Raw genomic sequence first — 24,863 nt, 5'->3', positions numbered from 1 at the left:
TAGTGCATGTCACCATCTGTTCCTAGTTAGCTTCACTTTTTTGACTTTATATGGCCTCTGATGTAACAGAGTTCTAATACGAGCCATAGAGTGTTTAATGCCATATGTGTGATTCACACTGGGTGGACCAATTTGGTACAGTTCTAAAACGTGGAAAAGAATCTCATTATAAACAGCAATTTCAAGAAGATTGTGCATTCATGTTGGAGTCAATAACAATAGTAATAACATAAATACAATGTAAATGAACTCTTGGAATTTTCAACTTTCAGTTTTGCGTTGTGACTCAGCTGAGGAGGAAAATGACCACCTCAGGCTTTCTGTCTACTGCAACAACGTCACCTGATCTCTGCAAATGGAGTCATGTATTAGATATCTTCCTTCTAAGTTTCAAGGCAATACAGAAATTGAATACACTATAAAGTGTCGCAGAACCTAATAACCAAAACCTGAAAAGTTACTACAAACAACAATAACAAAACCTCAATCTCAAACAAGTTGGGGTCGGCTATATGAATACTCGATTCTTCATTTAAGCGCTCAACTCTCATCATCATCAAACCAAACCAAATAAACAAACATAGAAGGATAAACAATACAAATATTTACTCTCTCTTTGTGACCATGATATTCTTATTAGTATTTTAAAAAGCTTAGCCACTACATCAACATCAACATCAACTGCTTGCTGACACTAGTGAACTAATAGCAAGCCTCTCGTTTTGTTGTTTTCAAACAAACAACCGTCAAGGAAAAACTAGAGATCCTTGTACTCATGCTTTTCAGCAACAAATAGCTGGTCCGGACTCTGGAATGTTGGTAGATACCAATATACATCAGCTGATTTGTATTGCCAGTAGCCCTTAGAGTTGTCATTCTGATAAATGGAACCATAGTAGTATGTAACAGTCACATTATTGCAGTATATCAGCTACCATTTTGGTGGACCACCCAAAAAAAGAAGTGTTCTGACTAGGACGTACATAGAGGGAAAGTTCTTGCAAACATCACCTATTAACTAGAAGCACCAAAGAGTGGAAGAACACAAAACTGAAGCACAATTTACCGAGAGTCGAGTGCAGATCAATGTTCCAATGCATGTTTTTCAAGTAAAGATCCATTCAACCCTCAGGAAAATGCATGAAGTTTGGATGTTAAAGCCTGTGTACCCACCCCTCCCCCATTCCATGACAAAGAGAGGAAACCAGGGGAGGGGGACAAAACAACAAACTCAACAGATAGATTGACTCGGTTCCGGCAGAGTGGAGGCTAAAGCATCAAGAAGCTTGCTCTCACCTCAGACCAAAAAGTTCCCCGGAAAATTATGATTCTGCAGCCTAATTTGCACCCACGTTTAAGTTCAATCTTTGGCTTGCTGCTCAAGGAAAATTTGCTACTGTGGAGAAGTAGCTGAAGTTTGGAATTCAAGTGCCTCTAACTTGCGTCTTTTATGGACTGTATGATGAATTGTTTAAGCACTCGTTCTTTACCTTTCCTTATGTGAAGGAATTACATTCCAGATTACTAGTCTGCTAGGTCACCACAGACCTATTTGTGACTGGTCATCTGAGGTTCAATGGATAAACAGAGGAGCTAAAAGGAAATTTGGGCACCGGACTATTGTTACCTGTGTGTTTGGCATGCTGGTCTACTTGGTTTGGAGAGACAGGAATATGATCAGGTTCCGGGGGGAGTATCTTCAGCATAGAGGTTATGCCAGGATATTGTGCAGCATATACTCACCAGAGGCAGAAGCATCTCTGGCTGGAACAGATCTTTACTAGCTTTGAATTGATTCACTTATGTTCCATAATTAGAGAAGCTGTTGTATTTTCTTTTTTCGCTTTGTTGGATTGATTCTCTTGTTATCGCTGCATTGTGCATAGGTTCTTTGTATTTGATAAGGAGTACAGATGGTCAACATCTACTTGTTTTGTACTGACATTTTTGGTAGAATAGAATGCACAGTTTATTTGAAAAAACAAATTAACAGACAGATGACTGCACTTTTTACGCCAAATAATGAAAAGTTTTTAAATTGTTTCACCCTCTAAAAGAACGAAAAAAGAAAAAGCTAAAACTGTTTATTGGACTTCAGGGTAGGGTTCCATTTTTTCAAACTTTCAGCATCTATTGAATCAGGAACGACAATTAACTTAAAAATAGTAATATGCATGAATGGTGCATATCCCATACGAGAGGTTCTATGAGGGGTCGTTTGGTTATGGGGATCAGGATACTAATCCTGACATAACAGTTGGGAATGCATTTATCCAGTGTTTGATTATGGCTAAACGCACCCGGGATGTTTTTCGCCTAAAAGACGACCCCAAAAAAATTAGCTAATATACCCCACGGCTTTGGTTTAGTGGTAAGAGTGCAACATGTGATGAGTGAGTTATTAGGTGCACCTCACGAGTTTGAACCGTGGCACAGAAAAAAGCCTGGTAATTAAGGGGGGAAAGGTAGAAGTAGGGTCTATTATCCAACAAGTTTCAAACCATCACCATTGGCCCTCGGGAATCTCTTGGCTCTAAAAAAGTGCTTCAGCTAATACCGAGTCATGGACAACATAATTCAATTGAAAGAACTTTCTACCAACTCTGGCCCAAGGTTCTAAATTCTAACATAAATGTTCCTGTGGCATCTCTCAACCAGAAAATAACCACAAAGGAAAGACAACCTTCTCTTTACCTATCTCTTGACCTGTTACATTTTTTCTCAGAGAGATATTTTCCATCAAATTTTAGCATATACATGGTACAATATGGCTACACCACTCAACACACGCATGAAACGTGCTTGTAGTTTCACACGCAATGTCAACGCAGAGATGGTTTCATTTTGCTTTTAGTTCATTTCAAAGTTGTCATTCACTTCTTTCTTTCCCCACAGCCCACACCTCCTTTCAACTGTATGTTTCCCCACCAGTTAAAATGTGACCTACTACGTGAATCACAAAGCCCAAATCCATCTTGTGGAGACGGGAAACAATAATCAAAGTCAGACTTGAGTATGGAAGACCATTCTTAAAAACCTAAAACGTGAACAAAAGTAGTTCATCCATAATTGGACCATGATTCTCTACAAAACCAGATAAATGTAACTCATTTAATAATCTATGCGTCTTATAAGCAAAGATGGGGACATGGTCTGCAGATTTTCAGTCATCAACGATAGATCTTAGATCTAGCTCTTTTTTAGGTTCTTTTTCCTTATCCTCTATCAACTTGGATCCTTTTTTTAAATTTCAGGCCTAAAAATATACAGATGTTGACCCTGTTAGAGGATTAACATAATCGGCAGAAGTGTACAGAACGTCACCACAGAGCACAACCATGGCATGAGTATCAGCTTCAACGATCACGCTACTATAGATGACTTTGGGAGCAAGCAAATAATGCTTCATGGATCATCCTCACAGAATCCATGCAAAATCAAACTCAATTATCTGCTGAAGTCCTGAGCATCTTCTGTCAAATGTACAGGATGCAGATACTTCACACACACACAAACACAAAAAGAAACACTCAATACTGAAATCAACTATGCACTGATACACATCCTAACAGAAGATCAATAATTCCAATCATTGTTCCACAACAAGGCTGTATTCATACTCGAGGGATGGTGTAGGGCCGGGAAGGAAGAAGGGGGGACTTTTTTCAGAGATACAAATGTTGGGTGGCAGAAAGAAACACTCATGCACTTCTCATAGTTATTTGAGAAAAAATAACAAGGAACTGTAAGAGCTACCCTGATTTACATCAGATATTAGACAAAAGGAAATGATTTCTTCCAGGACACACGCCTAAAACGAGGTCATCATAGAATGGTATTGGATGGTAGATTAAGCACTGATTGGATTTATTTAGGCTTAATCTATCTGCTGATGGATGAATTGAGGCTTTCCAACATACCCTTTCTTTTCCTGATAAGTGAAATTTTATTAGTTGATTAAGATGCCAAACTTCAAAAAAATCCTTCAACTGGTAACAATGTCGCAAATCAAGGGACCTAAACCATACAAATATTCATGAAAGTTGTAGTGCTTCGCCACAAATTGAAGTATTAAACATTTGATAAATTCTTCAAGTGAAGCAAATATCAGTTCAGTGGGCAACCAAGTAGCATATAATCAGTAATATCAAATTCCTTAATAATTCTGTGCTTCATCCCTGCCCATTCTCCTATGACAACAACATACCAGTGTAGTCTCACAAAGTGGGGTCGGGGATGGTAGAATGTAAGCAGACCTTACACCAATTGCAGAGGTAGAGGACTGTTTCCAATAGACCCTCATTTCAAGGAAAAAGAGACCAGGAAAAGAATGGACAGAAATAAATACCTACAATTAATGTAAATCTTCTAGAATATTCTACAATTAAAGTCTAAATATATTGTACCATATCTAGAATATCTCAACAGTATTTACCATATCTCAAATTTTCTTATTATGTTTGTTTCTTATTTCATTTACACTCCTATACAAACTAAGCGACAGAATAATTTGCTTTCCAGCAAGCTAAGCTTCAATTACTTCCTCTCCAAATCCACCTCTAGTTAGGTAACATCATTAGATTTTAACACGAATTTATATATTCGGGTTCGATAGAAGAAGTTATACACGTTTTACCTAAGAAGATGAAATATTTCTAAGGGTTGATACACCCTCATTGAGTGCGATGGATGCCCAATGCACTGAAGTTCACCGCTATGGTAACTGTCCTGCAATGAAGAATATTAGAGACCCATGAGATTTTTTTCTTAGTGTGGGATGGTACCAGTCACCACGATGTGATTCTCAACACGGTAAGGTTCACCACGATGGGCACTGTGCAGATGGCACTGTGGCGTACTGCCCAAGTACGATGATGACTGTGATTAGATGAAAGTCAGGAGCCAGTCCAAAATTACAAATATGACCTAGTCTGAAATTTTCCAAAATTTACACTTGTTCTACGCTTTTGGGAGCTCTAGCACGAGTATTCTCTCATCTCAGCACCTCCCTACACCACAGTTAAAAGAATACACCCACCCCCACCCCCACCCCCACCCCGTTACTGAATGTTTCTCCACCAGTTAAAATGTGACCTACTACCCTACTTAAAATTCTTAACCAAGAATTCAACCATGTTTTCTCTGGAAAAGCAGACAAATATAACTCTCTTACTAATCATCGTGTCTTGTTAAACAAGGATGGGGGAATGGTCTTTGGATTTCTGTCATCAAAGATGAATTTTAGATCAAGCTCTTATTTTGGTTCTTTTTCCTTATCTCATTCTTTCATTTAATTTTAGGCATGAAATACTTAGAGGTTGACCTTGTAGAGGATTAACAAAATATGCAAAAGCGTACAGAATAACATCACAGGGCACAGCCATGGGATGAGTATCAGCTTCAAGGCTCACGCTACTACAGATGACTTGAGGAGCAAGCAAGTAATGCTTCACGGATCCTCCTCACAAATTCCATAAAAAATCAATCTACCTAATCTGCTGAATCCTGAGCATCTTCTGACAAGCATAGAGATATGCAGATGCTTATACACACACACTAAGGGGGAATAAAAGGAACACCCAAAACTGAAAGTGACCAACTATTTATTGATAAACACCCTAACAAATGATCAATAAGTGCAATTACTGTTCACAACAAGACCTTTATATTCATATTTGGCGGTGAGTAGGGCCAGGAAGGACGAAGGGAGACTTTCTTCCACATATTTAAATGCCGGAGTGGCGGCAAAAAGGAATCCTCGCGCTTCTCATTTAGTTATGAACGGAAAAAAAAAAGGAACTGTAAGAGTTACCCTGATTTCCATCAGATATTAGACAAAAGGAAATCACCCGTTACCTTGATTTCCATCAGATATTAGACAAAAGGAAATCACTTTCCCGGGTACAAAAACTAAAAAGAGGTCATCATAGAAGAGTACTGGATTGTAGATTAAATACTGATCAGATTTACTTTTGGCCATGTCTATCTGCTAATGATCAATTATTCCAACACACCATTTCTTTTCCTGATACGTGACAGCTTTATCTAGTTGATTAAATAAGGGAAGCTTCAAAATGTTCCTTCAACTGCTAACAATGTCACAAATCAAGGTACCTAAACTGCTATGAATCAGATCCAGCCCAATACAGTTGCACACAAGGGTATCAGACAAATGGATATTGGGCTGAGAAGTAGAAATTGGGCCAGGCCCTCACAAAGGTTAATTTGGGATCCAGGCTGACGACACAATAAACAGTAAAGGGTATCACTCTGCGTAGGAAATGTAAATTATGTGCTAAGGTTACTCATCCCCCATTCTTCTGGCATCTCATCCTGTTCTAGTACCTCTCCCTAGGTCATTCTGCTGGCATCTCATCCCCTTCTGGTACCTATTTCTAGTTACATTACTTTCATGCAATTTCCATTGAAGTAAGCTATTTTAATTGTGATTGCACTTAAAGTTTTATTAATACCAGTTGATAGTTTGAGCTACTGTTTCATTGAATTAGTTACTGTAACATAAACAATACAAAAATTCATGAAATTTGTAGTGCTTCATCATAAATTTGTGCACCAGGCCGCCCTTTTTAAACATCTAATAAGTTCTTCAAGTGAATCAAATATCAGTTGACAGACGAATGAAGTAGCACATAATCAGAAAAATCAAATGCCTTCATAATTTTGTGTTCATTGTTGACCCTTCCTCCTTTTAATCTATTATCATTTTTTCTTTCATAAACGAGCAAATTATCATTACCACAAAACAATGCAACAACTTATCCAGCGTAGATTGTATACCAAAAAAAAAAAAAGTCCATAGCAGTACAGAAAAAGGAATAATGGAAATGAAGAAGCCGTGGCAAAATACTATAGACAACCTAACAAATCATCCTGAACAGTAATTACAACAAGACACGATAATCAAAGCTCAAAAAACAACAGATAGTAACTGAACTCAACGTACAAGAAACTGCAATAGTAATACTACGACTAATAGTACAACTAATAATCAGGGAAAGCAAGACAACACTTTACTATCTAACTAACCTCTTTCAGCAAATTCCATCATCCTTTTTGTACGCAGCTAAACAGAAGACACAAGATGACTGTTTCGAATCTTCAAAATTTCTCCACTGTTATTACAATTCAATCCACGTCCACATTGCGGACAAATCAGAAAATTATCAAGTGGGAAACTCGCCGAAGCAATTCCAACAGAAAACCCAAGATTATCACCATCCTTAACAACCTCCACAATATTCAACCACAAAAAAAGTACTTTCACACTAACTCCATATAAACTCGTAAGCCTATTATTCGCTATGTATCCACCGAACTTCGATTTATACCGAAGCTGATAAGAACCTTCTAGAGCAAAACTGCAATCGCCGTTAAGATGAACACTGAACTTCCCGGTACTCTTATCCAGATTGTATCCAGTAACACCTTTTGGTAGAATTCCAATAGGGAAGCCGTAGCTTGACAGTAAGTCGTAAGCGGTGAGCGAAGTGACACCGTCGACGGCCACGTCAACGGCGGCGGAGTCAACGGTCGTAATGACGGCGGCGGTGATTAAGAGAGGAAGTGTTAGGGTAACGGCAGCGATCTGACGTGTAGTAAACATTGATGCTGGGATTTTTATATGATGAGATTTCTCTCCGATGATGCGCCGGCGATGTATATATGATTGTATTGACTTTGGGGAGGTTTGGAAAATTGTTTTTTTCTTTTCAATTATTATTTTGGCTTTTTTTTGGTATAGAAGATGCTAAGAAAAAAATAACTTTGGTCAACAGATGTTGATGTCTTGCACAGTAGTAGAACTCCTTCATTTTGTGTTGCTTTTTTTTTTGGCCAATTTTTAATTTGACTTTTTATATAAAATATTTAATATATAAGATTAAGAAATTATCTTGATATATTTTCTATAGCTTTAATTTAGAAAATTAAAAAATTTAAAATTCCTTTTTACTTTTAAATTTCGTGTCTAGTCTAAAGCAGACACAATTAAAATGGAAAAAAGTTTGTAATTATACTCCCTCTGTTCATAAATATTTGTCCACTTTTGACTTCATATATTTTAAAAAGCAATAAATAAAAGGATGATTTTGTTATGGCATCCTTTGAATATAATAATTTTTTATTTAAAAAATACAATGAGTGATGTATCATATTTAATACCAAGATAAAATAGATAAATTATTCATTAATTTCATAAATTGGACAAGTATTGTTGGGCATTTCAAAATGAAAAAAAATGAACAAGTAAAGATGGATGGAAAGATAATTTAGTTAATTAATTTGAAATACACTTATGAAAATCCACTCTAGAGTCTAAAGAGTTTAGCTCAAATAGGATTGAGATAAAATATTTTAAGTGTAAATTTAATGACGTAATATATGAGGTTTACGAAAGTCATAAGCATTTAAAAGAGGAAAGTTTCATGTATCTTGAATATGTTATTCAGACAAATGAAGATAAATGAAGGAATTGACGAGAATGTCATTCAGTGTATTTTGATATAAAATAAATAAAATAAAGGCTCATATTTTGAGTCTCGTCTAATGAACAGGTGCCGCCAAACTTAAAAGGCAACTTTTACAAAATGATCAGAAACAAAATCAAAATTTAACGTTTAAAGATTCTAAAAATTAAACTAAAAGGAATAAAAGTTGACATTAACACATATTCTTGAACATTTGAACGGAACTTGAGAAGTATTTGCAAAAGAAACGATCTGTTGTTTGAGAGAGAATGTGTTTCTTATTTATGTTCTTTTTTAAAAAAATAAAATAATTAGTTTGTAAAAAAAATCTTTATATACTGTTGGAATTTTTAAAGAAAATAATTATTGTGTAAAAAAAACTTTATGTACTGTTGGAAAAAATGTATGGTCTACGACGCCACGTGCATACAAGGTGGGAAAAACTAATTACAATTTTGAAAAAAAATCTGCACATGTATGCAGCATTATGCTTAGCAAAAACAAAAACAAAAAAAAAAAAAAGAGCACGCAAAAGAGACCATTAACAACAACTTCCTTATCATTAAGATACTGTTTGATCAGTTAAAAACTCTCACATATAAAAAAATGAAAGTGACAAAAATGAAAATATTACGATGGGTGTATGAACATACAAAAAAAGATAGAATTAGAAATTGTTGGATTCAAAATTGAAAGGGCGTCATGCAGAAACTAATAATTTACAAATCATAGAAGTGATAATTCAGACAAATAAGAAAAACATACTAAAATGCATAATATAAATATGATTTAGTCATTCAATCTACATATTAAAAGCTAATATTGAAAAAACAAAATCTAATGAAAGAAATTTATCCTAAACAAGACTCTTTAAGGACTATATTGTGAATATTATTATGTTGTGATTTGAGAGGCGTCTTCTATTTATAAAGATCTCAAAATTTTCCTTCAAGAAGGGGTTAGCCAAATATAAAAAAAATTATATTTTCTTTTAGAAAAAATAAAAGTAATTATGGTATTACTTTTATTTTTCTTTAACGTAAAATTAATACTCAAATTTGGTAAGAAAATTAAGGCAAAAACATTAGTAAATTTCTACTTTTGGACTTGATTTTCTCGACAAAACTTAATCAGCTTTCTTCATATGCATTATCTTCGTCTTCTCATAATCGTCATATTTGTTGTTTGACATACTTAAAAATGAAGCTCCTTTTGGGTTAAAAATATATGAGCTCTTCCGGGTTAAAAATATTTAAGTCTTTTACAGGGTTAAAAGTGAGCTTTATTTTCAAAAATGTAATAGTAGAATTGTTAAAAATATAATTGACAATTATCTCTACTTGTAGTTTTTTTTTGACTTCTTTTTTTACTAAAAATAATCTTCATTATCATCAAGTTGCTGCAACCTGATTAATTTGTCCTTAATTTGAACCATTAGACTCATAGAATCGTTGACCACAAACTTTGATACCAGTTGTTGGGTTCAAATAGAGAGGGAGTCATGCGAAAACTAATAGTTTACAAATTATAGAGGTGAAAATTCAAATGACAAAGTAAAACATATTAAAAAGCATATTACAGATATGATTTGGTCAAACAACCTACATACTAAAACTAATATCATAAAAAAGCATAAAACATAATCGGAGAAATCTCTCCCTAATCAAGACTCCGTAAGGACTATAATGTGGATGTTTTTGTTTTGTGGTATGAGATCAATAAAAAGAAGTGATTGTGACCACACATTGATTAATTCTTGTTGGGTTATTAAGAGGTGTGAATGAAAAATGAAAATGTATTTTTTTTTTTCGAAAAGACATTAAGAGAAAGGATGCAATTTGAATAGACACCTTTTCAGATTGAATGATTTGACCTTTTCAATGGGTTGTGACTTTTTGAAGAGTTGCACCTTTTCGAAGAGTTGCATCTTTACGAAGGGGTGCACCTTTCTGAACCATTGTTTCTCTTCATGAAGCAACACCTTGATGGCTATAAATACCTGATTTTTTTCAGGTAAAGACAATTATTTTTTAGTAGAAAAATAATCTTCTCCTTTTAAAACTCTCGTGTGATCATCAAATCGTTGAGTGTGTTCGAAGTTTCAGAAAATTTGAGGTACCGTTATTTTCAGAAAGAGAATCATTTTATCCTGGGAGAAAAGATTTCATAACCTCGGGTATGTGAGGGGAATAAATTCCTTAAGGACACACCGTGCATTTCAGTGGACTTGATTCTACAATTTTCTACTTCATCTTCTTTCTTAAAGTTGATAAACACTTCAGTTTGATAATTCATTTGATTATTCATTTAAACTTGTGTTTGAAGTTGTTGTAAGTTTATTGTAGTTCTTGAACTTAGTATTGAAGTTTGGTTTGAAACATACAGACTTTTATAACCGGAACAACAATATTAAGGAATTTATACTTATCTGTATTGTTTGATTTACTGTTTTTCAGTAAATAGTTTGAACTTCATATTGATAGTTCTTCAACTTTTTGAATTTGTGTTTGAAGTTCTTGAAAATTCATTTTGATAGTTCATAAGTTGGTTGAACTTGTGTTGAAGTTCTTAATATTTGGTTTTGCTATTTTCCATAAAAATAGTTTGAACTTCATTTTGTCGATGTTCATAAGTTAAGTTGAACTTGTTGTTAAAAATTCAAAGTTGTAAATACGGATTTTAAACTTCATTTTATTGTTCATATGTTAATTTGGACATGTGTTTGAAGTTATTGTTGGAAAATACAGATTTTAACAAATCCGAGAAAAACAACAATTTTAAGAAAATTATAAAAATATTTATTTTTTGTGCTTGTTTGGTGAAAAAGATTATCAACATTTATAAATCAAGTATTTGATTAATCTGTATTGGGTCGGATTTTATGGAGACTAAAATCTTTTAATTTCTACTCTCTCGGATAGAAGAATATAAAAACTTCATCGAGATATCGATGTGGGAATTTGGTTCAAAGAATATAAAAACTTCACCAATTTGTTAACATCTCTGTATTAATTTCTGGAGTTTAAAATATGTGGGGTTTCACTCTGTTTGAATTTGATTCTGATTTGAAGTCATAAAAACTTCATCATATTTCAAAGTTCATTCGATTGATGATTTGAAGATATAAAAACTTCATCATTGACTAGAAACAAGTTGGCTAAAGATTAAATTTTTTATTGTTAGTATTCTGAAATACTAATTGATTTGGTTGTGAAGGTTGTTGTCCCAACGACAACCAATGTTGCGTCATTAAGTCGTTTAGATATTGCTCTAGCAATGAAAATGACAGAAACAAGAAAAATATTTTGGTATGAGCTTCAAAGAATGAAAGCAAATAATGCCATTTTGTCTGGCCAAACTTGAAACGCAAATGTTCACAAGTATAGATCATCATATTCTAGGAAAAAAAATAATGATTGAATATCAATTTTCTGATTTGAAAGATATTGTAAGTCATTCTAAGATAGACGAGGATAATAAGCTGAATGAAAAATCATCAATGATGATTGCAAATTTTGTTAAAGATGATGCTCAAAATAATAATAAGAGAAGAAGTCTTCTGGACAAGAGATAGAGCAGAATAAGAAAATATTCAAAGGCAATTGCTATATTTGTAGTGATGTTGGCCACAAAGCTCCAAATAGTCAAGTTCTGAAAAAGAAAAAGTAAAGAGATTAGATAAACATGTTGGAAACAACTAGAAAAATTAAAAATCTATGTGATATGATCATTAAAAACAATCTAGTTGGATATCCAAATGAATGGTGCTTTAATTTAGAAGTTACTAGACATATTTGAATGGATAAAGAAGTCTTTGCTACTTATGATCCCGCTGGTCCTAAAAAAGTGATCTTTATGAGAAATAATGCAACAACTAAGGTTGAAGGAAGTGAGAAGATATTTTCAAAAGTGAATTCCGACAAGGTGTTGACTCTTAACAATATTCTCCATGATCCTACTATTAGAAAAAAACTTAGTATCGACAACACTTCTCGTTAAAAATGAATTTACGTATGTGTTTATTTAGGAGAAAATTGTAATAAGCAAGAATGAAATGTATGTAAGAAAGGGCTACTTCAATGGAGACTTTTTCAAACTTTATGTAATGGTTGTTGAAATGAAGAAAGCTGAGGCTTCTTTTTACTTGCTAGAGTCAAATGTCTTGTGGCATAAACGGTTAGGACATGTCAATTACAAAACTTTACGAAAATTGATTAACTTAAAATTTTTGTCAAACTTTGAGTGTCGTAAATCAAAGTGTCAAGTGTGTGTAGAATCAAAGTATGTTAAACATCCGTATAAATCCGTTGAAAGAGATTTCAATCCCTTATACTTAATCCACACAAACATTTGTGATATGAAGTCAACACCATCTCGTGGTGGAAAAAAGTGTTTTAGAACTTTTATTGACAATCGCACTAGGTACTGTTATGTCTATTTGCTAAATAGAAAGGATGGAAGCAATAGATGCATTTAGGCAAATATAAAACAGAAGTTGAAAATCAGTTAAAGAAAAAGATCAAAACGATAAGAAGTGATAGAAGTGGAGAATATAAATCTCATTTTGTGGAGATATGTGTAGAAAATAAAATTATCCATCAAACTGCTGCCTCGTATTCACCTCAATCAAATGTAATTGCGGAAAGAAAAAACCGAATATTTAAGGAAATGGTGAATGTCTTACTTATAAGTTCAAACTTATCGCAAAACTTGTGGAGGAAAGCTATCCTCACAGCTAATTGAATACTCAATAGAGTGCCCCATAGTAAGACATTTTGAATTCCGTATGAAAAATTGAAATAAAGAAAACTCAACTTGAAATATTTCAAAGTGTGGCGGTGTCTAATGAAGGTTCAAGTTTCTATGCCTAAAAGGGTAAAGATAGAACCTAAGACTGTGGACCGCATATTCATTGGATATGCTTAAAGCAGTAAAGCATGTCGATTTTTAATTCAGAAATCCGAACATCCGAATATAAATAAAAATAAGGTAATTGAATTAGATAATGCTAAGTTCTTGGGACACATTTATCCGTATAAAACTAGACATGTATAGTCTAGTGGAGGGTTTAAAAGATCTCGAGATGTATCAAGAGAGAATGTACATAATGATGAGAATCCAAGACGTAGTACACGTCAAAGAATGTCAACTTTTTTTGGATCGAATTTTGTAATGTTTCTCCTAGAAAATGAGCCTCAAACGTTTAAAGAAACAATGTCATATTCAAACTCATCTTTTTGGAAAAGGCAGTGAATAGTGAGATTGATTCAATCTTGAGCAACCTTACTTGGAAATTGGTTGATCTTACTCCAGGAAATAATCCTTTAGGTTCTAAATTGATCTTCAAAAGAAAAATGAAAACGGATGGTACTATTGACAAATAAAGGCAAAACTTGTAATGGAAGACTTCAAACAAAAGGAAGACCTTGATTATTTTGATACATACTCGCCTGTAATGAGAATAACATCAATTCGGATATTAGTTGCCTTGGTGACGGTATATAGTCTTAAAATCCATCAAATGGATGTGAAAACAACATTTCTAAATGGAGAGTTGGAGGAAGAAATTGACATTGAACAACCTGAGGGTTTGTGGTTCATGGTAAAGAAAAAAAGGCAAACTTGTTAAGTCACTTTATTGAATAAAACAAGCACCCAAACAGTGGCATGTAAAGTTTGACCAAACCATGTCGACAAACGGATTTAAGATAATTGAATGTGATAAATGTGTGTACATTAAATACAATCTAAATCACAAAGTCATTATTTGTTTGTATGTGGATGATACGTTTATCATCAGTAGAGACATTTTTGACATAAATGCTACGAAACGAATACTTGAGAGCAAGTTTGATATGAAAGACCTTGGAGTTGCGGATGTGATTTTAGGAATGTGAATCCATAAAACTCCACAGGGGTTGGTGTTGTCACAGTCTCATTACATTGAAAAGGTACTTGACTAGTTCAAGTATTTGAATTTCGGTATTGCCAAGACTCCATTGATGTGAGCTTTGCACTTCAAAAGAATGAAGGTGAAAGTGACTCACAGTTGAACAACGCAGGAGTGTTGGGATGTTTAATGCATATCATAAACTGTACATGGCCAGACATAAAATGTGATATTAGTAAATTGAGTTGGACATGAGTAATCCCAATAAAATTCATTGAATGGCAATGAAAAGAATTTTGGGATATCTTAAATACACTAAAGATTATGTTTTGCATTATAATAAATATCTAGCGGCAATTGAAAGACATAGTGATGCAAATTGGATCACCGAATCGAATGAAGTAAAATCTACGAGTGGATATGTATTTACTTTAGGTAGAGGAGAAATCTCTTAAAAATCATCCAAACAAACATGTATTGCCCGCTCTATAATGGAATCTGAATTTATCGCATTAGATAAAATTGGTGAAAAAGCTGAATAGCTCTGAAATTTCTCGGAAGATATTCCTTATTGGTCCAAACTATTGGCACTAGTATGTATACAATGTAATAGTCAAGTGGCGATATATAGGGAAGAGAGCATGATATATAACGATAAATCTCATCATATAAAATGGTGACATAATATTGTTAGAGAACTACTCTCTAGTGGAATTATCACTATTGATTATGTGAAGTCAAAGGATAATGTGTCGGATCCACTTACAAAAGGCCTATCTTAGAGAGGGAGTTAAGAGAAAATTGAAGGAAATGGATTTACGGCCTAGGACAAATCAGCATGGCAGTAACTCTACCTAGCAAACTGGAGATCCCAAGAGCTAGGTTCAAGGAGATCAAACAAAGTTGCGGCTAACGGTTCAATATTGTCATTATACTCAATCCATTCTCATTAATTAGACAATGTTTATAAAATAAGGATAAGGCTTATGGTGTGAAACTTTTTAATGGTTATATAAATTTGACAGATTTGACCAAATAGTTTAATCTATAGGATTGAATGTTTAGAAATTACCTATGTGAGGGTGAAGTGAAAGCCGTTTCAAGAAGAATGTTAGTAAAGGACTATTTTCTACGCTCTCATGAAACTTGGAAGTGTTTATGACTGAAACGAGCAAATCGTGAGAACCATAAATAGTAAAAGGCTGATTGTGTAATATGGGTTGTCTAAGTGTACATTAAAGTTCAGTGGTTCAAAGATATTAAATCTACCGATTGACCGAGTGCATCCGATGCATGTCACTACAAAAAATTAAATGAAAAATCCACTTATCCAGATGCAATCAGTTTTTGCTTATTGATCACATACTTTTCCATAAATTTTTGATAAGATAGCAATTCCCCATTCACATGGGGGATTGTTGGGTTATTAAGAGGTGTGATTGGAAAATAAAAGGATGGTGTTTTTTTCAAAAAGATATTAAAAGAAAGGATGAAATTAAAATAAGTATCTTTTCTAATTGAATGATTATGACCTTTCCAATGGGTTGTGACTTTTCGACGAGTTGTACATTTCCTAAGAGTTGCATCTTTATGAAGGGGTGCACCTTTCTGAACCATTGCTTTTCTTCATGAAGCAACATCTTGATGGCTATAAATACCTAAATTTTTCCTCAGGTAAAGACAATTAATTTTAGTAAAATACAATCTTCTTCTTCTTCTAAAAACTCTTGTGTGATCATCAAATCATTGAGTGTGTTTGAAGTTTCTGAAAATTTGAGGTACCGCTATTTTCAGAAAGAGAATCATTTTATCCTAGGAGGAAAGATTCCATAACCTTGGATACTTGAGGGGAATAAATTTCTTAAAGACACATTGTGCATTCCGGTGGACTTGATTCTACAATTTTCTACTTCATCTTCTTTCTTAAAGTTGATAAACACTTTATTTTGATAATTCATTTGATTATTCATTTGGACTTGTGTTTGAAGTTATTGTAACTTCATTGTAATTCTTGAAAGTTGTTCTTGAACTTAATATTGAAGTTTGGTTTAAAACTAAGCCTGTCAAATGGGCCGGGTTGACCCAGCCTAACCCGACCCACTAAGCAAATCCGGCCCGGTCACCCCACGGGCTGTAGGATCCCGGGTCCTGGGCTAGGTTAATTTTTTTGGGTCCGGTTAACCCATTCCGGAACAAAACCAGGCCAAGCCCGCCGGTTAACTGGCCCAGCCCGATTAATTTTTTTTTTTAAATTGAATTTTTTAATTCATATATTATATAAATTAGTATATAACTATATATATAGTTTGTGTATATATTGTAGTATATTTTATTTAAAGTAGTACGTATATATTGAATGGTACGTATATATGTGTGTGTATTTTCTAACGTAGTATATATTTAACGTATACATGTGTATATATTTTATAAATTAGTATATAACTATATATTTAGTGTGTGTATATATTGTAGTATATATATATTGTAGTATATGTTTTACTTAAAGAAGTACATAAATTGAATGTACGTATATTATATTTTCTAAAGTAGTATATATTTAACATATACATGTGTATATTTTTTATAAATTAGTATATAACTATATATGTATAGTGTGTGTATATATATTGTAGTATATGTTTTATTTAAAGTAGTACATATATTGAATGGTACGTATATATGTGAATATATTTTCTAAAGTAGTATATGTTTAACGTATACATGTGTATATGTTTTATAAATTAATATATAACTATATATATAGTGTGTGTATATATTATAGTATATATATTGTAGTATATATTTTATTTAAAGTAGTACATATATATTGAATGGTACGTATATATGTGTATATATCTTCTATAGACGTATATATTTAACGTATACATGCGTATATATTTTATAAATTAGTATATAACTATATATATAGTGTGTGTATATATTATAGTATATTTTATTTAAAGTAATACGTATATATTGAATGGTACGTATATATGTATATATTTTTTCTAAAGTAGTATATATTTAACGTATACATGTATATATGTTTTATAAATTAGTATAGAACTATATATTTAGTGTGTGTGTATATTTTAGTATATGTTTTATTTAAAGAAGTACATATATTGAATGGTACGTATATATGTGTATATATTTTCTAAAGTAGTATATATTTAACGTCTACATGTGTATATGTTTTATAAATTAGTATATAACTATATATATAGTGTGTGTATATAGTGTAGTATATATTTTATTTAAAGTAGTACATATATATTGAATGGTAAGTATATATGTGTATATATCTTCTATAGACATATATATTTAACGTATACATGTGTATATGTTTTATAAATTAGTATATAACTATATATAGTGTGTGTATATATTGTAGTATATATATATTGTAGTATATGTTTTATTTAAAGAAGTATATATATTGAATGGTACGTATATATGTGTATATATTTTCTAAAGTACTATATATTTAATGTATACATGTGTATATGTTTTATAAATTAGTATATAACTAAATATATATAGTGTGTGTGTATATATTGTAGTATATGTTTTATTTAAAGTAGCACATATATTGAATGGTACGTATATATGTGTGTATATTTTCTAAAGTAGTATATATTTAACGTATACATGTGTATATGTTTTATAAATTATTATATATATCATTATATTGTTGTATATATCTTGTAGTATATGTTTTATTTAGAGTAGTATATATATTTAACTAACGTATAGTCGTATACACGATTACATGTATAATTGTGTATATATGTATATATTTTTTAAATTCTAATGCAGTATATACTATATATATTGTGTATATATATTGTTTAACGTATTTAAAATGTATATAGGTGGGTATTGGAGATTTTTTGGGGGGGGGTTTGACTGGTTTTGACCGGATTTTTAATCGATTTTAGGTGGGTTGGACCGGGTTAGGTTAAGTGAGCCGGTTCAGAGTTGTTTTTAAAAAAAATTACTGTTGGGCCCGAAACCTGACCAGCCCGTTTAACCAAGCTCGAATCGAAATCGGCCCACAACCCGATTAAAATTCACGGGTCGATTTCTAATTGACCCGACCCGACCCACCTAACACTCTTATTTAAAACATGCAGACTTTTGTACTCAAAATTTCAATTCTCAGATATATTCGATACTTACATAATTATGATAGTCTAAGTTGAAACAATTGAACAATTTTGTTTTTTCTGCACTCAAATCCTAATCAATTATGACACAAAAACCATCAAAATCTTAAATGTCCTTTTTCAAACGAAGAGCCTGCGATCAAAATATGCCACAAATTTTAAAAAGTGACAAAAACATGCTATTAAAGTAGAAAGTAATCAAAATAGGCTTGGTGCACTTTTTCTGTGCACCATATTATATTTTCTCTAACGTTTGCAAGTAATGGAGTTAAAAGTGGATGGTACACTTTTTTTGTGCACTATTCATTTTTTTTATATATGGTGTACTTTTTTTGTACACCATATGAAAAAAAATATATGGTGCACAAAAAAAGTGCACCATATGAAAAAAAATATATGATGCATTTTTTTTGTGCACCATTCATTTTTTTTATATGGTGCACTTTTCTTGTGCACTATATGAAAAAAAAATATATGGTGCACAAAAAAAGTACACCATCCATTCTGATAAAAATATATGGTGTACTATTTTTGTGCATCATTTATTTATTTTTATAAGATGCACATTTTTTTTGCACTATCTATTTTTTTTCTCAATTATGTGCACTATATGAAAAAAAAATATGCAGTGCACTATTTTTGTGCACCATTCATTTATTTTTCACATTATGCATAAAATTATTGCACCATATATCTTTTTGTTATATATGAACATAATTAGTGTACTATCTATTTTTTTATATATTGCAAAAAAAATAGTGCACTATTAATTATTTTTGATATAGTGCACTTATTTTGTGCATTATCCATTCTATTTTATTTATTTATTTATTTATTTATTTCATATATTACATTATTTAAATGGATTTTTTTTAATATATAGTGATTTGAGTGTACTTTTTCTATTTTCTTTATTTATTTTATATAACACTATTTATTGCACTTTTTTTTATTTAGTACTTATTTAATTTATTTCATATAGTGCACTATTGTTTTTGGTCATATATTATTCTAAAATTTGAATTTATTTTTTTAATTTTGTGCATTCGAATAGTGCACTATCTAGCATTTTGATGTAGTATCTACATTTTTCATACAACATCATAAATTTTTTATTTTGTATATACTAAATTGATACTTTCTTTTATTGTATATATTAAATTTACACTTTGTTTATAAATTTTTTTTACACAGTACACTAAATTTATGCACTTTTTAATATTTTTATATAACAGATAGCGCATAATGTTTGTGCACTATCCATATATTCTGACACATCTTACTCTAACATGTCAAGTTCATTCACATTGATAAGACATTTCAATATGGTGCATATTTTTTGTGCACTCTATCAAAAGTTTAGTTTCTTCAACGGCTATAAAAAATTCTATATAAAGAGAACATCTATAGAGCATACTTTATCTTCATCACTTCAACATCTCCAAAAAAATTTATAATTCAATTGGATTTTTATTTATTTGAGTCTTAGAGAATGAGTGAATGTGTCAAAGTTGCATTTTTTTGGGACGGTGAAGTTGTCCACGAGGGTAATACAATATATTATAGTATTTCTCCCAAGTGCACTGTCAAGTATGCAATTTCAATCGGTTATGAAGAATTTGTTGATTCAATTTTTAGAAGGATGAAAATTAAACGTGGCGATTATGATCTATTTATAATAGGACAATACCCAAATTCCTTCACATCACAAGGACTGATAAATTATGGGGAATAGATTATCAGTGACGATGAGTCATTAACTGAATTTTTAAGGGCTCCTTCTGATTATGCTTCTCAATACATCATGTCTGGTAACATGGCAACACAATCTTCAATACCCGATCTGAATGAAACTTTGAATGAAAGTGACCGGTAACATCCATGAATTCATTTTATTATTAATAATTTTTATTATCACTGCTTTGTTAAACGTTGTTATGTCATATGTTTGTTATATTTTTTTCAGGAGCTTAACTCTGTGTGAGATGAATAATGATGAATTTTTTGGATGGGATTATAATTATGGTCAATCATCACAACTTGAATTGATGGACAATGCTAGAACATCTTCAAATATTCCTCTGTCATTGAATTTTGATGCTATCGACTATTATCGGTATGAAAAATATAATCATGCTTATATTAATTTATATTTTTTTTACATGTATTGAAGATATTTAACTATATAAAATACAGGGATAATATCATGCGAGATCAACATGTTGTTCCAGAAGATATTGAAAATGGTGATCAAGTAAATTATGGTGAATTGTCACAGAGTGATGATAGTGAGCCTAATAATACCGATGTGAGGTTCAGTTCTGAACAAATATTCATGTCCATGGGCCCTTATCCTCAATAGGAATCAATTCCATGGACATCGATTCAAAGACCGCCACCAGTGTCACAATCAAATAATAGACTCGGTTTTTATTCTAATGAAATTTCATTTCTTAATCATTTTCAGGAAGGACCCGATGTGTTTGTGGATATGCATGAAAATGTTTTTGTCCCTGCAGGTGTGTGGCGTGAACCGACTAATTTTTAAAATGATAATTTTTTTCTTTTTAGTCAGATATTGTTCAAATCAAAAAAAGATCTAGACGAGCGGTTAAACTCTATCATATTAAAGAAGGGAGGGAGTTTTTTATTGTTAAGTCGGAAAAAGAAGTCTTCAGAATTTGTTGCAAATGTGTAGATCAAAGTTGTTCTTTCAAACTTTGTGCTACCAAGGATAGTAGTAATAACTTGTGGAAAATCAGAAAATACATCGGCGAACACACTTGTAATATGCGTGATTGTAACAGAGCTCACATAAATTTGGATATAAACATGATTGCAACTGTTCTTGAGCCGTATATTAGAAAAACACTGAGGTACTAATTTTTATTGAGTTCATTTGACTATAAAAAAAATACTTATCTTTTCGTTTATAATTATTAAGCGTTATTGTTCATAGGTATCCTATCAAAGAATGTCAAATCTCCGTTCTCAATAAGTACCGCAAAATAATTAGTCGGCGAAAGGCATATCTTGGATGAAAGCGTGCCTTTGAACAAGTCTATGGAATTTGGGAGGGTTTATTTCGTGAATTGACAAGGTACATCGCTGCTATGAAATATTTCAATCCAGGCTTTGTCGATGAATGGAGATTCGAACACCATGAGGGAGTTAATGAACGCATTTTCAATTATGTGTTTTGGACGTTTAAGCCATGTGTTGATGGCTTTCGTTATTGTCGACCGGTGATATTAATACACGGAACACATGTATATGGTAAGTATGATATCAAGTTGTTGATTGCGGTTGGTACGGATGGCAATGGCTCTATTTTTCCTTTGGCTTTTGCAATATCAACGAATGAAAGTCTTGATACATGGACCAAGTTTTTGAGCGATTTGCATCAACATGTCGTGCGTGGTCGTCAAGGTATTACGTTGATATCTGACAGACATCACGACATACTTAAAAGTGTCTCTACAGGGCATAACTGGCAAGCTCCTTTTGCCTATCACCATTATTGCTTAAGGCATTTGAAGGCCAATTATCAGAGGGCTTACAAAAGTGTCCGATTGAACAATCTACTATGGGCTATTGCAACTGCTACCCAAGAGAAAAAGTTCTTGTTACAAATGAAATTGATCAAGGAGACACACTTTCCAGCATACGAGTGGTTGATGAATATCGACTTAGAAAAATGGACCATGCACAAGGATGAACAAAAAGAGCAATATCTTTTCCAACATGGTGATAAAATTGCTATGGCCTTTGGTCTTATTAGCACAGCTGAACAAAAGCCTATCAGGATATTAAAAAATCTTCGAGTATGTGGAAATTGTCATAAAACAATGAAGTTTATATCAGTATCAGAAGGAAGAGAGATAATCTTTAGAGATTCTAATCGTTTTCACCATATTGATCATGTAGAGAAGTCCAGAATGAAACCATATTATTTGCACATTCATTTTTCTTTTCTATTTTGTAAACACCAGCTTGTATCATGTATTGATTAATACAAAGTGTAAAATAACTAAAATCTATTTGGGTGGGAAGTTTCGTTCCTGCTTGTTTAATCTCCAGAGATCTCTTGTATTCAAAGTGGCATACTTTCATCCAAAGTGGCATACAAGTCACCTTCACCAACAAAATATTACAAGTCTCCACTACCACCACCAACTTTAAGACACCATGCTTTCAAAGATAAATCGAACATAACATATTCAGAAAGATATATATATATATATATATATATTACAACTTTCAACTACAAAAGAAGTCACCAAGGCATGTATGTACAAAGAAGTATTAAAAAATAAATAATTAGTTTTATTTTTAAACGGACAACACAACTACGTGCCACAACTCCTATGTCGTATCAACGCTTGCGGCCTGAGCCCCCCATTCGCAGCATCGTCTCCATCTCTGGTGTCCCTCCTATTCATAGCAGCAACCGGATCAGCATAATGCTTGCTTTTATGATTATTCTTACGTGCCGAAATCTACAAAAAATAAACACATAAATAAATAATTTTAAGCGAATTATGAATATTAGTGCATATATTGTAATAATTACCTGTGTCTCCTCCGTAATATTCATTGGTCCACGAGATGCATCCATGTCAGAGGTCTGAACCGAAATGGATGACGACGAGCAAAGCAAATCCTGAGACTGATTAATAATTTACTGTTAGAAAAAGAATTAGATAATCAAAAAGCAAAATAAAAAAATTTATAAAGTCATTGTTAATACTAACCGCCATATCTCCAAATTCTGGCGATCCAAAACTCAAACGTAGAGTAGAAGTCAGGATTCGAGAAGGCATGTCGCAATAGGACTGTCGGTTGGGTTCATCAACCCAAGCCAGAGCAACATATGTGGAGAAATTATGCGGCTCAGGCATGGATGAACAACCTGGAATCAACGGTGATGGATGAAAAGATGGGTCATCTGCCACTGCCTGAGGCTCTGGCTCATAATGTCTAACAGGGTCATCAACAGGGTCACCTACTCCCTCGTGTATGAGGACATCATGTCCACGTCCACGACCACATACTCCTCTACGCACAGTTACATCACTACGTCCACGTCCACATGAATTTACAAGTCCATGTCCTTCCCCACTTCCTTCATGCATCTCGAGTGACTGCTGATATTGTTCGTCTGGAACTATGGGCCCCTGCAAGCCTTGATTTGCCTGATCACAGATCCTTATAATATCATTAGCCATCTCAATTCCCTAAACTCTAGTCTTGGTTTCTCTATCCATAATAGGCCTCTACGCATCGCTTCATATGCAGGCGCAATCGCCACGTACCTAGAATCACTGAGAGTAGAGTTGCCAATAACAATCGACCGTGTTTCAAATACCATCTCATATAGGCATCTAAGTTGGCATTATCATGTTCCTCCACAAATCTAGGTTGCTAATGAATCCACAAACCAACACAACGCATATGCTCTGAAATGAAATCTTGGTCTATTGTAGATCGACCATCATGCCTAGTGTGGTCAGCTAGTCATAGAGGAGCTTCTGGAATGTGTTGTGAAACCCTGAACTGTCGCATTACTCTATCAGCTGGGTGCCACTCTATGACTTCTAAACATAATATCGGCACCCTCGTTTGCCACATCGACTTTCTAGTTGTGCAACAGGGAGATAAGGTATGAAGAATGTCATCATAAGGTGTCCATACAAACTAAATTAAAACAAAATAGTTAATAAAAAATGAGAATGGATATAAAACAAAGAAAAATTGGGAATGAATTTAAAACAAAAGGAAACTATTTTCCATGCAGCAGTGATAACATCGAGACTAGAGAATGCAATCTAAGATTAACATGTTGCTTTTTCCTTTAATTTAATTTGGCAGAGAGAGGAGAATAATACTGGTAAGAGAAAAACCGTGACTTCTTGGTAGACTTTCAATGGTAATTAGCTCATCGCACCTATGACACAAAATATTCAAAAAGTAGACAGAATAAAAATTCATCAGTATTATGTATGCCTTTTACTTTTGATTCACCTAAGAGACCACTTCAAATAAACATAGGTGTTTATTTTCTAAGAGTTTAAACTTATACATGGTGTACCATGCACAATTTTACATTGTATAGGCCTAGTTTGCGGTCCCGCAATCATCTCACTACTATCCTTCATAAAAGATTCACTGGCTAGACTTTTAAAAGATAATACTCCCTTTATTTCTGTTTATATGACATTATGGACATGAAATATTAGAAGAAGGTAAGTGGGAACACTATTTATCCTTTCTGGGTGAAAAAAAAAACACATACCAAAATAGAATCACTGGAAAAGA

General features: G+C 32.9%; 2 protein-coding genes across 2 annotated transcripts; both read right to left on the bottom strand.

Annotated features, from left to right (window-relative positions):
* Window positions 1-131: 131 nt before the first annotated feature.
* LOC107864043 lies at window positions 132-7,812 on the bottom strand. The gene is made up of 2 exons (XM_016710298.2): window positions 7,048-7,812; window positions 132-349 (listed from the first exon to the last, which is right to left on the bottom strand). Exon 1 carries the CDS (start codon window positions 7,622-7,624, stop codon window positions 7,085-7,087), a length of 540 nt encoding a protein of 179 aa, XP_016565784.1. The 5' UTR covers window positions 7,625-7,812; the 3' UTR covers window positions 132-349; window positions 7,048-7,084.
* A 14,952-nt stretch (window positions 7,813-22,764) lies between these two features.
* On the bottom strand, window positions 22,765-24,863 carry LOC107865494. The gene is made up of 3 exons (XM_047409230.1): window positions 23,300-24,863; window positions 23,119-23,214; window positions 22,765-23,044 (listed from the first exon to the last, which is right to left on the bottom strand). The coding sequence occupies exons 1-3, from the start codon at window positions 23,771-23,773 to the stop codon at window positions 22,895-22,897; spliced, it is 720 nt and encodes a 239-aa protein (XP_047265186.1). The 5' UTR covers window positions 23,774-24,863; the 3' UTR covers window positions 22,765-22,894.

Source organism: Capsicum annuum, chromosome 3 (assembly GCF_002878395.1).
Source record: "Capsicum annuum cultivar UCD-10X-F1 chromosome 3, UCD10Xv1.1, whole genome shotgun sequence".
NCBI lineage: Eukaryota > Viridiplantae > Streptophyta > Magnoliopsida > Solanales > Solanaceae > Capsicum > Capsicum annuum.
Note: the sequence above shows the minus strand (reverse complement) of the source record. Positions and strands in the feature narration are given on the sequence as shown.